This window comes from Ahaetulla prasina, chromosome 4 (genome assembly GCF_028640845.1).
Source record: "Ahaetulla prasina isolate Xishuangbanna chromosome 4, ASM2864084v1, whole genome shotgun sequence".
In the NCBI taxonomy this organism is placed as follows: Eukaryota; Metazoa; Chordata; class Lepidosauria; order Squamata; family Colubridae; genus Ahaetulla; species Ahaetulla prasina.
This window is the reverse complement of record NC_080542.1, coordinates 39,500,565-39,515,964: the sequence shown is the minus strand read 5'-3', so window position 1 is coordinate 39,515,964 and position 15,400 is coordinate 39,500,565. Positions and strand designations below refer to the sequence as shown.

General features: G+C 39.9%; 1 protein-coding gene across 1 annotated transcript in view; it reads left to right on the top strand.

The window, feature by feature from the left end:
• Positions 1–15,400, top strand: part of SRCIN1 (SRC kinase signaling inhibitor 1) — a 152,782-nt gene that overhangs the window by 119,271 nt on the left and 18,111 nt on the right. Inside the window, exons 15-17 of the mRNA XM_058183592.1 lie at positions 5,296–5,554; positions 6,463–6,617; positions 6,733–6,885. Coding sequence (XP_058039575.1) covers positions 5,296–5,554; positions 6,463–6,617; positions 6,733–6,885 — 567 coding nt within the window. The remainder of the gene's footprint in view (positions 1–5,295; positions 5,555–6,462; positions 6,618–6,732; positions 6,886–15,400) is intronic.

Genomic DNA, 15,400 nt, shown 5'->3' with positions numbered 1-15,400 from the left:
GGGAGCTACGCGAAGCTCCCTCTATCACTCGCGCAGCTGCATTCTGGACTAACGAAGCCTCGGGTGCACCTCAAGGGGAGTCCCATGTAGAGAGCATTACAATAATCCAAGCGAGAGGTAACGAGCGCATGAGTGACTGTGCACAAGGCATCCCAATCAAGGAAGGGGCGCAACTGCCGAACCAGGCGAACCTGGAGACGGCCGTCAAATGATCTTCAAACGACAGCTGTTCATCCAGGAGAACACCTAAGTTGCGCACCCTATCCTTTGGGGCCAATAACTCGTCTCCAACAGTCAGCTGCGGCTGCAGCTGACTGAATCGGGATGCCGGCATCCACAGCCACTCCGTCTTGGAGGGATTAAGCTTGAGCCTGTTTCTCCCCATCCAGACCCGTACGACTTCCAAACACCGGGACAGCACTTCAACAGCTTCATTGGGGTGGCCCGGGGTGGAAAAGTACAGCTGAGTATCATCAGCGTACAGCTGGTATCTCACCCCAAAGCCACTGATGATCTCACCCAGCGGCTTCATATAGATGTTGAACAGAAGGGGTGAGAGGATCGACCCCTGCAGCACCCCACAAGTGAGGCACCTCACGGTCGACCTCTGCCCCCTGTCAACACCGTCTGCGACCAGTCGGAGAGATAGGAGGAGAACCACCGATACACGGTGCCTCCCACTCCCAATCCCGCCAACCGGCGCAGCAAGATACCATGGTCGATGGTATCAAAAGCCGCTGAGAGGTCTAATAGGACCAGGGCAGAGGAGTAACCCCTGTCCCTGGCCCTCCAGAGATCATCCACCAACGTGACCAAAGCTGTCTCCGTGGTGTATCCGGGTCGGAAGCCGGACTGGAACGCGTCTAGATAGACAGCTTCATCCAGGTATTGGGGTAACTGCCGCGCCACAGCACTCTCTACAACCTTCACGACAAAGCGAAGGTTGGAGACCGGACGATAATTACCCAAAATAGCTGGGTCCAGGGAGGGCTTCTTGAGGAGGGGTCTCACCACCAGCTCTTTCAAGGCAGCAGGGAAAACCCCTTCCAACAAAGAAGCGTTGATAATTCCCTGGAGCCAGTCTTGTGTCACCTCCTGAGTGGCCAGTACCAGCCAGGAAAGACACGGGTCCAGTAAACATGTGGTGGTGTGGAGCCTCCCCAACAACCTGTCCTCGGGAGCCACAGGGTCAAACTCATCCCAAACAGACTCAACAAGACGTGTCTCCTCTCTCTCGCTTGGATCATCCCAATTTCGGTCCAGACCATCCCGGAGCTGAGCGATTTTATCGTATAGATAACCACTAAACTCCTCGGCACGTCCCTGCAAAGGGTCATCCCGCACCTCCTGATGAAGGAGGGAGCGGGTCACCCGAAACAGGGCGGCCGGGCAGTTATCTGCCGACGCAATGAGGGTGGAGCGTAGGAACGCTTCGCCTCCCTCATTGCCACTAGGTAGGTCCTAGAATAGGACCTAACTAGTGTCCAATCAGCTTCGGAACGACTGGACCTCCAAGTACTCTCTAGGCGTCTTCTCCGGCGTTTCATCTCCCTCAGCCCCTCGGAAAACCAAGGGGCCGGACGAGACCTACACCTGGTCAGAGGCCGCAAAGGCACGACACGGTCCAAGGCCCCAGCTGCGACCTGTTCCCAGGCCACAACTAGTTCCTCAGTCGAGCCGTGGGCCAGATCCTCAGGGAATGGCCCAAGCTCCGTCAGGAACCTCTCAGGGTCCATCAGGCGCCTGGGACGGAACCAACGTATAGGTTCCGTCTCCCTGCGATGGTGGGTGGTGGTTCGGAAGTCTAGGCGAAGGAGAAAATGATCTGACCATGACATCGGTTCTGTTACTAAATCATCTAATTCCAGATCATTTAACCACTGTCCAGAGATATAAATTAGATCCAGCGTGCCTCCTCCCATGTGCGTAGGGCCATCATTTACTCAAATCAGGTCTAAGGCCGTCATGGAAGCCTGGAACTCCCGAGCTGCAGTCGATGACAAGCCAGCTGATGGCAGGTTGAAATCCCCCATGACTATAAGTCTGGGGGTCTCAACCGCCACACCGGCAAGTACCTCCAACAGCTCGGGCAGGGCTGTAGTCACGCAGCAAGGAGCCAGGTACGCGATCAACAAGCCCAACTGATTCCTATGGCCCCACCTCACATAGAGGGATTCACAGCCGGCAATCTGAGGAACAGTGGTCTCCCTCGGCTCTAGGTCTTCCTTAATGACAACCGCCACCCCCCCCCACCCCTACCTTGGGCCTCGGTTGATTAAATGCTCGGAAACCCCGGGGGGCACAGCTCAACAAGGGGAAACCCCCCCCTGGGCCCAACCAGGTCTCCGTAATGCCCACAAGGTCCGTGGACTCCCCCTGAATAAGATCGTAAATCAGGGGAGCTTTATTAACCACGGACTGGGCATTACATAACATCAACCGAAGATCCAAGCTCTGAGGATCATGGCCGCCCGAGGAACGGGTAGGGACTGAGGGGCTGGAGCACGTGATTGCTTTCAAACATCGAGCACGTGCTCCCAACACTCGATACGCCCCCCCCTCCGCCATATCTGCCTCTCCCACTTACCGTACAGATTGAACAACCCTCTAATCCTGAAACAGAACCCTCCCTCCCTGCCTTCAGACCAGATGTCATAATGCCGCGAACAAGCACAGGGGCTGGATCCCTCCCCGACGGGTTCTCTCCCCCACCCGTCATATCCCTCCCCCCCCCTTAAAAAACCCTTATTTAAAAATCTATTTAAAAATCCCCACAAATTCTTCTTGGCCGCATGCCACCCCTCTGGGTCCCAAGACCCTTCGTTAAGGTAAGCCCTTGATAACTTGGAGGGCCATTCCTGCGAGGCGGGGGAACCTCACAGTCGTAATAGTTCGGCATTCGAATTCGAATTTGCGTTGTCCTCTGACAACTGATAGTCCTTGGACTGATTCAGAGTCTGATCTGGATTTCCAAAACCAGCCCAAAATATTTGGAAGTATAAAGGAAGGAATAATAAAAATTGCAATTGGAATCATGGAAAGCACCAGCTGAGAAAACCTATTCCAGCAGCAAATGGTTTATAACCACTGGCAAGATTTCTACATTCTTCCACCTTCTGTTTCTTCCATGTAGATTTTTACCATAGAGTCAGACAAATATAGCTTCCATGTATAATCCTCTATTTTTCATTCCTACTTCCATCTAAAACTACAATATTAAGAAACAGAAAAATTATACATTAAATTCACAAAATTGAGACACACAATATATAAGGTTATGCATTTTATATGTATGTTTGTACTATATATGTGTGTTTTCGTAGGTTTTCATGGATAAAGGTATGCAGGTTTTGGCATATTCGGGTTTTTTCCTGTGTAAGGTTGAAAGTTTCTAGGTGATGTATACCACGCTTTGCTCGTATAAGCACGAAGCCAAAAACTCCAGCCTGAAGATGACAAGTGAGACCTCGTCGAAACGTCGCCTAGATACTTTCATCCTTACATGGGAAAAGACCCGGATATGCCAAAACCTATATATATGTGTGTGTGTATACATAGAAGAACTGTGTGTCTGAAGCCTGATGGACTTCAGTGACTCAGTTTAAAAGATCTTTGTAAAGAAACTATTTTTTTCCATAATTCCTAGACGTTGAATTAAGCAGCACTTTTTGCAGACAACTTACCCTCCCCACCAGCTTCACAGGAATTATAAAAAAAATATTTTTCTGAATTAACTTCATATACAATAAACAACAATGCAGGAATACATCAGTACATAGACTTCACAATATTCAGCTCTATTTCAGTCTGTTCTCATCATGGATTGAAATGTGCCTGTTCATCATTGGCCCATATGGAAAACAATGACAGGACTTCCTATATAAATATATAGTAAAATACACATTTTTGTACCAACTCAGTGATTTTTTCCCCTCTCCTTAAATAACCATTTTGAGTAGGATGGTTTGGAATGTATAAACAGAGAGAGGAAAGAGTCTTAACTATTTCCGGAACTACACTTTTCCTAGCTCAATTGATATGTATGCCAGGAAAATTTTCCTGAAATTTTCCAATGTAACAATGACTTTCATTCCCTACTTTATGATAGCACTTCCCAGTCCTCAGTTTGGTTCATAAATAAGGTACTTCTATTCTTAGTATGCAAGATAATGTTTCATTCCAATCAAACTGACAGTTCTTCTCTCACAAATTCAGGGCTGCAAAAACTCTCTTATATTGTTCTCTGGCAAGAAAGGAAGTGTGCAAAAAATCCAATCCGGCCAATCACTAATTAAAAATGTTACTGTCACAAGCACAGTATGATATAAGTTGGGCTGAGAGACAAAGCAATCATATAGAATAGAATAGAATAGAATAGAATAGAATAGAATAGAATAGAATAGAATAGAATAGAATAGAATAGAATAGAATAGAATAGAATAGATTTTTTTATTGGCCAAGTGCGATTGGACACACAAGAAATTTGCCTTGGTGCATATGCTCTCGGAGTACATAAAAGAAAAAATACTTTCCTCAAGAATCATAAGGTACAACACTTAATGATAGTCATAGGGTACAAATAAGCAATCAAGAAATAGTCAATATCAATATAAATCGTAAGGATACAAGCATCAAAGTTACACTCATACAGTCATAAGTGGAAGGAGATGGATGATGGGAATGATGAGAAGATTAATAGTAGTGCAGACTTAGTAAATAGTTTGACAGTGTTGAGGGAATTATTTGTTTAGCAGAGTGATGGTGTTCAGGAAATAACTGTTCTTGTGTCTAGTTGTTCTGATGTGCAGTGCTCTATAGCATCTTTTTGAGGGTAGGAGTTGAAACCGTTTATGTCCAGGATATGAGGGGCCTGTAAATATTTTCACAGCCCTCTTTTTGACTCGTGCAGTATACAGGTCCTCAATGGAAGGCAGGTTGGTAGCAATTGTTTTTTCTGCAGTTCTAATAGATGATAGATAGATAGATAGATAGATAGATAGATAGATAGATAGATAGATAGATAGATAGATAGATAGATAGTCAATCTATCAGTAGATAGATAGACCTTGATAACTGTTAAATAGTAAGAATGGAAAGTAGAATTTTTCTTTTCTCAATCACTTCGTTAAAAAAAAAACAGGGTTATTTATTTATTGTCCTATTTTCTAAACCACAAAGACACTCAGCTGTTCTTGGAAATCCAGAATTTGTCTATAGAATGGGCCACATAATAGATCACAACTGAACAGAATTGTAGAGAAGCCACACTGTAGTTAATACAAACCTATTTTACAGGCTGCAGAACGAGACTGGGAGGAAAAACGTGCAGCCTTGACCCAATACAGTGCTAAAGATATTAACCGGCTTCTGGAAGAGACCCAAGCTGAGCTGATGAAAGCCATCCCTGATTTGGACTTTGCGGCCAAGCACAAGCAGTCTTCCAGCTGTGGTGGCAGTGGAAGTGTTGCCTCCACCCCAGAGCACAAGCCTACCAAACCCCAGCATGCACAAAAGACCACAACCAAAATGGACCCCAATGGTCGCCGTGGATCAGGTAAGAAAGACACAAAATTGGGTACAGCTTGTAAGGAGCAGACAAACAGGATTGTGACACATTGAGGAGAGGATTTGACCTGTTGCTTCCTGAGCAGCCATCATAATGAAAATCACTCCAGTGGAAGCATGTCTTCTAGAGGAGAGAAATAGCTCCCTGACCTCCTGTTCCATCTTGCTTTATTCATATACTTACCATTGACAAATAATGTTTTATTTAAAACGGAAACTGAGTCACAACTGAAACAGACAGAGAGACAGACGGTGGAAAATTACAAGAAACACACATGCCTTTTGGCTAATTTTTGACAGTATTTTAGGGACAATATGGGGGATTTGGTGTAGGGGCAACTGTAGAAAATTTAATTAAGATTTATGCAGTAACCACACATTTACAAGAATAGGTCAGCTTGTTTAAAGGCTTATCTTATAATACCTGTAGAAAAACTTGGATAGTTCTTTGAGAAACAGTTTATCTTCAACCAGTATTTTGTTTATCAGCAACAGGAAAACATCTTTCAGATTTAATTATGAGGGAAGTGTAACCTCAGGTGATTTGTCCCATGTTCTAATACCATTGTTATAACACTGGCAGCCTCATGTAATTCATCAGAAAAGGAATCCATATAGTTGTTTAATTAATTGGGATTTGGGGAAATGATTTATTTTAATTTTTTGCAGGGAGGGATTGAATATTCCTCTTCTCTGTAAAACCTAAGGGGAAACGAGGGGGAAACTTAAGGGGAAGGGGAAAGAGAATATATCCTTTTTCCATTTTTTTAAATAATCCATTTATCACTTTCAACCTTTCTCTCCTTAGTTTTAAGCTGTTTTTTTTAAAAAAATGGTCTAACTATTAGCCATGGTATTTACTCTGCATAATTCATGCTAATAATACTATCATTGTAGATGAGCTGACGGTGCCCAGATATCGTACAGAGAAGCCCTCCAAATCTCCCCCTCCTCCCCCACCCCGGCGAAGCTTCCCATCTTCTCATGGGCTTACAACCACCCGTACAGGAGAGGTGATCATCACCAGCAAAAAAGAATCCAGTTTCATGAAGGTACACAGACCTTTTTCCCAATGAAGGAATATAGACCAGTAAAACCAAAGAGGTTCCAGTGGCTTAGCTTTGCTCTAGCCTTTCCATTTACACTTTTTCCTTTTTATGGTATCAGAAAGCTGAATCAGAAGAGCTGGAAACCCAAAAGCCTCAAGTGAAACTGAGAAGAACCGTATCTGAGGTTGCCAGGCCTGCTTCAACACCACCCATCATTGCTTCGGCCATCAAAGATGATGATGAGGAGGATAGGATCATTGCTGAACTTGAGGTAGGATGGGAAAAGGGCATTAGACTAAGAGTAAGGTCTGAGGTTCTAGAGTTTTGCAAAGAAACAATTTTAACATTCACCAACTCAGAGAAAAATCTCAGCAGACTGAAAATTTGCAAAGGAGAGATTCATTATGCTGATAACTTTATGACTTAATCTCAGCAAACATATATGCTTCACCTATACTCTTGATTGCTAGAGATTGTACTTCTCTGCTGTTGAATCTTTGATCAGGTACACAACTCCCAAATCTTCATACTTTGGAACAAGCCCAAAGCATTCTCTGTTGAGCAATTATCTGGTTATTATTTTATTATTTATTTAAGTTGCTATTCTAGCAATCTTTCATAAGTGTTTATTGAATCTGCCTATATTTGTGTCCCCAGACAATAAGAACTGGACAATAAGAGCCAGGTCACTACATGTGGCATGCTAGTATGTGGTCTGGTTTGCACATTATATTAATGCAAATTCTCTGTAACTGCAGTTTATGAATTTGGAATGCAGATGCAAAAGAGGAAGAAGAATTTATCTTTTTTATTTATTTATTTATTTATTTATTTATTTTATTATTTAAATTTGTATACCGCCCTTCTCCCGAAGGACTCAGGGCGGTTCACAGCCAGGTAAAAAATACACAATACACTATAAATACGATTAAAATACAGTTAAAAAACTTATTAAATTGGCCACAATTAAAATTTAAAAATAAAAACCCATTAAAAACCCATAGACTTAAAAAACTAACCCAGTCCAGCGCAGATGAATAAGTGAGTTTTAAGCTCATGCGAAAGGTTCGGAGGTCCGGAAGTTGACGGAGTCCTGGGGGAGTTCATTCCAGAGGGCGGGAGCCCCCACAGAGAAGGCCCTTCCCCTGGGCGTCGCCAGACGACACTGTCGCGCCGACGGCACTCTGAGGAGTCCCTCTCTGTGAGAGCGCACGGGTCGGTGAGAGGTATTCGGTAGCAGCAGGCGGTCCCGTAAATAACCCGGCCCTATGCCATGGAGCGCTTTGAAGACGTTCACCAACACCTTGAAGCGCACCCGGAAGGCCACAGGTAGCCAGTGCAGCCTGCGCAGGATAGGTGTCACTCGGGAGCCACGAGGGGCTCCCTCTATCACCCGCGCAGCTGCATTCTGGACTAACTGTAGCCTCCGGATGCCCCTCAAGGGGAGCCCCATGTAGAGAGCATTGCAGTAGTCCAGACGAGACGTCACAAGGGCGTGAGTGACTGTGCACAAGGCATCCCGGTCTAGAAAGGGGCGCAACTGGCGCACCAGGCGAACCTGGTGGAAAGCTCTCCTGGAGACGGCTGTCAAATGGTCTTCAAAAGACAGCCGTTCATCCAGGAGAACGCCCAAGTTGCGCACCCTCTCCATCGGGGCCAATGACTCGCTCCCGACAGTCAGCCGCGGACTCAGCTGACTGTCACTTTTCCATGTGTATTTTATTTTAATACTCCAAATTGCCCCTCCAGTCTTTCTCTCCTGCAGTTTCAAATATTTGTTTACTCTAATAACTCCATTTTTCAGGTTATTATCAGATATCTCGACTAAGTTTTATTAATACATTTATTAATACAGATAGATTTATGAGTACTCACAGACACACATGAACACATAGTTTGTCCTGGTCTAAGACTATAATAAACTGACTGACTGATATTTCAACATTGACATACGTTATGAAACATTACATAAATCTGTTATGATATCATTATACAATAAGACAGATTTTCTCAGCCTGGTGCCTTAAGGCAGCGGTCCCTAACCTCTCCAGCTTGGTGGCCTGACCCAGTGCAGGTGTGGGCGTGTGAGTGGCACATGCACACACAGCTCCATTTGTGCGAGAGGTGAGCGCATGGTCAGGCATGCCCTCCACTTGTACAAATGGAACTTTGTGTGCAAGCAAAGAGTGTTCTTTAATCACATGAGTGAATGCATACACTTGCCCTCCTCTTGTGTGAGTGGACCTTCACACGCATGCATTTGCCCGCCACTTATGTGAATGGACCTTCATGTGCACGTGCTTTTCTATCTCTCCCATGGTCCAAGTTAGAACAGGCCGCAGCCCGGTAGTGGGCCATAGTCCGGGTGTTGTGGACCCCTGCTTTATGGTATGTTGCTCTTCAACTCCCCCATGGCCAGTGACTGTATAGAATTGGTGAAAACAAGACTGGATTTCCAACACATATGAAGGACATCATAAGCCTTAGGAAAGGCTTCATTAAAGAGTCCATACTGATCAAGCAATAAATACCTTGCTGATTTTTCCATTGTTTACCTAAAGCCAGTTTGTATACTAATATAGTTTACTAGAGTATATAACTGAGGACAATTACTGATATTTTCAATAATATCTCTGCTGTTGAAAACTCAGTTTTATATAAGTCCTCTGAACTAGTTTGAGAATGTCTCCCAACATGCATTGTGCTGATTTTTGTATATTTTCATATACAAACATTTATAAAATATTTTATTGAGCTCAGATTTATTTATATACTACAGTATTACACCAAACTAACAAAATTGCACACATGCAACTATAATATAGTTATTTTAAGATATATTTTAAAAGGTGATGAGAATGTCTGGAAAACATACCATATACAAAAGAACTTTTAAACAATTACTAAATTATTGAAAGTACTTTTCCTTCCTTTATTGTCTAAAAAATTAATCTAGATGTTGTTAAGCATCACATATCAGAAATTCATCACTGCAAATATATATATATATATATATATATATATATATATATATATATATATGTATGTATGTATGTATGTATGTATGTATGTATGTATGTATGTATGTATGTATGTCTTGGCATATTCAGGTCTTTTCTCATGTAAGGTTGAGAGTATCTTGGGAACATTTCGATGAGGTCTCACTCATCACCTTCAGGCTGGTGCTTTCGGCTTCGTGCTTGTGTGAGCAAAGCACACACAATATATATATACACACACATACACAGCTATATAACCTAATCCCATAGTAGTAATGCATTCAGGGGAAGGGACCACTTAATAGATGTATGTAAGTTATTGTCAGATAACGCTGTTCATCTCATTTAACAACTATGTATCTGTCATAGTTTTTAATTTAGCAAAAAATGAGACATCAGGAAATAATCTACCTGCCACCTTCACCCCCACCCCCTACCCTGCAAAAAGGCAAAACCACTTTCTGTACCAAGAAGGAAGATTAATGTAATTATGTTGGAAAAAGTTTTGAAAAATCAAAAATATTTATTAGTTTATGTTGACAAAGGCGGTCCTACAAATCCAGTGGTGAAATCTGGGTAGAGGATAGTACATTTTACAAAGGAGTTTAATTATAAGAATTATAAAACCCAAGATTTATAAAATCCAATATTTTTTTTCAGGTACTCCAGTAATCAATCCAATATGATTGATTGACTTGAAATGCAACACTGAAAATGGAGATAATGTAGAGTAGTTTAATACAGATCAGCTTGAATTAAATCGGGGTCTAAAAACAGTAAGCAAAGAAATAGTTCAATTTTGTGGGCAACCAAATATTAGAAAGTATTCTGCTTAGATGATTCTGAATATTAGTTTTTAAAATATTATCTAATTTGCACATCAGTAAGAGGTACAGATCTGGAAATGAAGCCATTCTAACATTTCGTGTTTGGGGGTGAGAACACATGCAAACCTTCTGTGTCTAATCTATTAGCTACATATGACCATTAGCACTATCTAACTATTGCATTATTATTAGCACTATTGGCAGTATACATCATTATGATGCATTATTTACATGGTTCTTTTGCAGAACGATGACAAAATTCAGGCTTCATGGCATAAAATTTGACAGTAAAAAATAAGGAGAAAGATGAAAGCAAGGATAAATCAGGGAAATTTATCATCAGTTCAGTTCTGTGAATAAGTGAAATTTAAGTAAAACCAAAAATAAGAGATTGTGTCAAATCTTAGAGGATTTTTTTAAAGTGTTAGAAATATTCATTGTAGATAGATTTTTGGTGGGCCATGGTAGAGATAAATGAGTGGAATATTTCTATGTTCAAAAATAGTGTATTTGGTACGAATATGGGATCAGACAAAGGAATACATTTATCTCTATTTCTTGTCTGAGAGTTTTCTAGAAGCATCTGACTTAATTTTAGATAGGCTATTTGAAATTAATATTATTGTAATAACAACAACAGGCACCTGTCACGTAACACCCCAGACTTAATAATTGTTGATAAGAAAGAGAAAAAAGTCTAGATAGTGGATGTAGCAGTGCCTGGAGACAGCAGAATAGAAGAGAAAGAACTAGAGAAGATAACAAAATATAAAGACCTACAAATAGAAATAGAACATCTATGGCAAAGGCAAGCAAGGGTAGTACCAATAGATTGCACGCCTTGGGTGCAATCCCAAAAGAACTGGAGCACCACTTGAACACCATAATCATTTTTTTTATTATAAATAGAATAAAAATTTATAATATTAAAAATAATAATATTAAAATAAACCATTGTCATTGACAAATTTTTCATTAGTCAGTTGCAGAAGGTAGCTTTACTTGGAACTGCTTCCATCCTACAATGATATCTGTAACACTGTCAAACATCCAGATTTGCCTATCTCAGGTCCTACTACATGGCCAGTACATTTAAAAAAATAGCAGGAAAAGCAGATTATAAAATAATAATCTTATTACATTGCAGATCCATTAATATTAATGGCTTTTGAAAGAGTTTTACAATTAAAGAACATTCTTATTGGCTATAAATAGGAAATATAGAATTGCCAAAAGTATAGATTTGTTGGGCCTGAAATCAACTTTTTGCCATGTCTACTCAAACATTATTTTAAAATTAATATTTAAAGGATGGGCTAAAACCACTGTAAGAATTTTAGCCTTAACCTAAAAGGATTTCAGCTATCGATTGGGGGAAAAAGTTGTTATTCACCAATTAATATAACATAAAAACGTGCTGTTGTTTATTGTATTTCCTTTTTAAAGGCCATGCATAAATGTGCTTTAAATTCAGGCAGAAGTCCTCATAACTTCATTATATGTCGTGTAAACTCTGATTATAGATATACTTTAAACAGCTACATTGAAATAGATGAAATGCGTACTGTAACTAAGACTTATGGCTGGGTTATTGGTTTTCAGGTTTGGAGTTCTTTTCTTCTTCAAAGCTCCATTTTAGGTTTAATTTGATAAGTGTTCTTCCTTGAACCAGAATTAGCAATCCACAATTATTTTTGCTTTCTGTATGTAAAAAACAACCACCTTCCATGTTCTGACTCCCTCAGGTATTTCAGAGAAGCTCTTCATTTATTCCTAAATTTCGTTGTGACCAACCTGTGCCAGCCACAGACATGTGGCCCAATGGGGCCACCATAACCACCAAAGGATGGAAGGTAACAGCTGTTGTTCAGATGGATTACAACTCCTTTCTTCTTTCCTTTTGACTGGTTACCCACTCTCTAACAGGGGTCCAATTCTTGTCTACAGCCTTTATTAATTCAGCTTCTTCTTTCTTTCTGTACATTAATCAACTAATGGCCTTCATGCTAACTTATCATTCTATTGACACAAAGTGATGTGAATTATGTTGATCCAAAATTGAAAACCCACAGGGTACTAAAAATATTGAACTGTTTACAGGGGTACAAAACTACTTGGGGAACTGGACATAAGTACAATTTGCCATATTTGCTTCTTATTACTGAACTATATCTCACTCTTTTGTACTGAATTATATTTTCTTTGCTCTTTTAAATAAGAAAGTTACTCTAATCAAAGTCACACCATTTAGTAAGCCTGGGTACTAATTCCCACACTTGATGGTGCATTTATTCTGAACTTGGAATTGCTTCAACTCAACTATTGTCATGTTATGAGTTAACAACTTATTTTATCATCTTTGGAAATAAAAGTATTATTATAGTTTAAAAATAATGAGCCATTTTATTGAATACAAAAAAATTAGTTATTTCTATTCAGTCTTGAAACTGTTAGGCTTAAGAAATGCTATTCCTGCCTCTTGCCTAACCTCTAAACACATCTGAGATACTACTGATAAAATGATATGGAGGTAAATTGGACAATGGGCTTCATTGGTATTCAGGGTACTTTATTTGGGTTTGTGAATATTTTCCCCATATCCCACCAACTGTGGCCATGATAGATTGTATCTCTCACCTGTTATATGTATGAGTTACCTATTCCATAGATTTGGGAGCGGGGGAGGCTGTCTGATGTTTTTTTAGGTCAAGCTGAGCCTGGATTGTGCAGACCAATCAATGCAAGGTAGACAACTGACAGTTCAGTGAATTCCTTAATTCCTTAAAGACTGCAGAAAAGAATAAAGATCACTCACAGTGTTTAATCTCTCTGAAATATTACCAAGAATATTCCATGGCTTCAAGGGGAAGTCATGCTATAGAATTTACATATATACATCATAAAGTATGTAATTTGTTATTATGTATTTGTCAGCAACAGAAGAGAGGTCTATTAAAGATCTTGCTTTCTTTGTTTGCTTATCTTGGGTTAATAAATCTTGAATTTGCTGTCTTCCACTGATGTTAATGGAAGTCTCCAACTATAGCAGTGTGAATGATGATTAGAGTCTCAAGGGAGGCTGAGGGAACAGATAAAGCTAAACATTCTTCTGTCATGTAATTTCAGTACAGAGTCTCACTCCCTCTCCTATGCATTTTTAAAATTTGCAATAAACATGTGAAGTTTTTCAGCCTTAACAATGATACACCTCATTTGGTCCCAGGTTTAACATTTGGATGTGAGAATCAGGTATTAAAACAAACAAAGAAAAAAGGAGCAATGCCTGACAAGGTGATTGTCTTATTGTGTTGCATTTTGGAGTAAACTGTCATAAGAGGAGGGACGATTTGATTAAGGAAGGACTTTAAAATAGGGAACAGAAAACTTTTACAGAAGAATTTAATTCCATGATGCATTGTAAATCTTACAATGAAATGAAAACCTGGAAAACTATCCCAATTAAATGTGTCTTCTCTCTGATGCTTATCCTAGGAAACTTGAAATGAATATATTGAAAATCAGGATAGGTCATTTGTCCTTCTTTCCTGGTATTAGTTTTTTATTTCTCTATTGAGAAACATTAATATGAATAAATTAAATATGATAACTTAAAATGTGTTTCTTATGTGGACAGTTGGATATTATCATAATACGGAAATGCAATCCAAAATGAAAATCCTTTATTTATGATAACTTTTTTCTTGCACCATATATTTAAATACAAGATTTGATTCATGAGCCAATATAATAACATTACCTTTAGTGCCAAATTGTTTTCAATAATACCTAATTGCTGTAATTCATGCTTAGTTTCTGAATTCTGCCCTTTCAGTTTTCAAAACAGAATTATAATTAGCAAGTGTCCTGCCAAATCTACTTGTTTCTGACCTGGCTAAACTTGCTAATTTTCTTCCTTAGCTTTCTTTTTTAAAAAAACATTCTGAATATTCATTCCAAAAACTGCATGGTTCTCTGTCATTTTCCTACAATTACATAGCAAACATCAGAGATGGTGAACCTCCAGTCTATATGCTGAATCTGGAAGGTTAAGTCGCCTCCATCTGGTGTTCAGGACTCAAGAATAATTCTTTACCTGAAGCACTGAAGAACTATCACTTATATCATAGATGTTGATACCACTTTGAAGCAATGCTTTGTTAGGGCTTTCGCTATCTCAACTCTTTCCCAAAAGGGAGTCTTAAAAGTTATTGAAGCCAATTCTCATAACCTGGAAGGCAGCCAAGCAATGGCTTTGAAATATTCAATAAGTATTTAATATATACTTAATAAGTGGCTTCTGTCCACTTATTAATATTTATTATTGTTATTGAGTTTTGTTTTGGAAAAATTAGGCTTTCAAGTTTAGCTTCATCTAAAATGTATTAACCTACTCCACTCCAACCCACACGTCTGGTTCTTTCCCTATCTAGGGGCCTTCCAGATACATTGGCCTATAGCTGGGGAAGGCTAGTCTTCATATTTTCATAATTTGATTTCCATTAAAAAATAAGTTACTTTTCTAATCACCTGATGTTCATTATAATTACATGTTTTTCATAAACTATGAGGCTATCCTTTACACGCAAACATTGTAGATAATTATTTGCAGGCAGAGCTATAACACATTTTGAAGATACCAAATATGCTGCCTTACAGGTCCAATTTCACTAAGTCTTATAGCATAATATTTTTAAATATTCTTCAGAGGATATCTAGAATGTGCTTGGCATCTTAAATACGTTATTCCTAGAGACCTCAGTTGACTGAAGCTTTTCAGCACTTCCCCCACTTTTGTAGGAGGATGGGTTACCCCATGAGTGAAACTTTCCTGGAAAGATGACTTGTGATCTGGATCAATTTTAAAATATTCTGGGCAAAAGAACAATTATTCTAAATTCTAAGGGAATGAAATAGATTAAATGAAATTTATATACATATCTATTTAAATTTTCAAACCCAT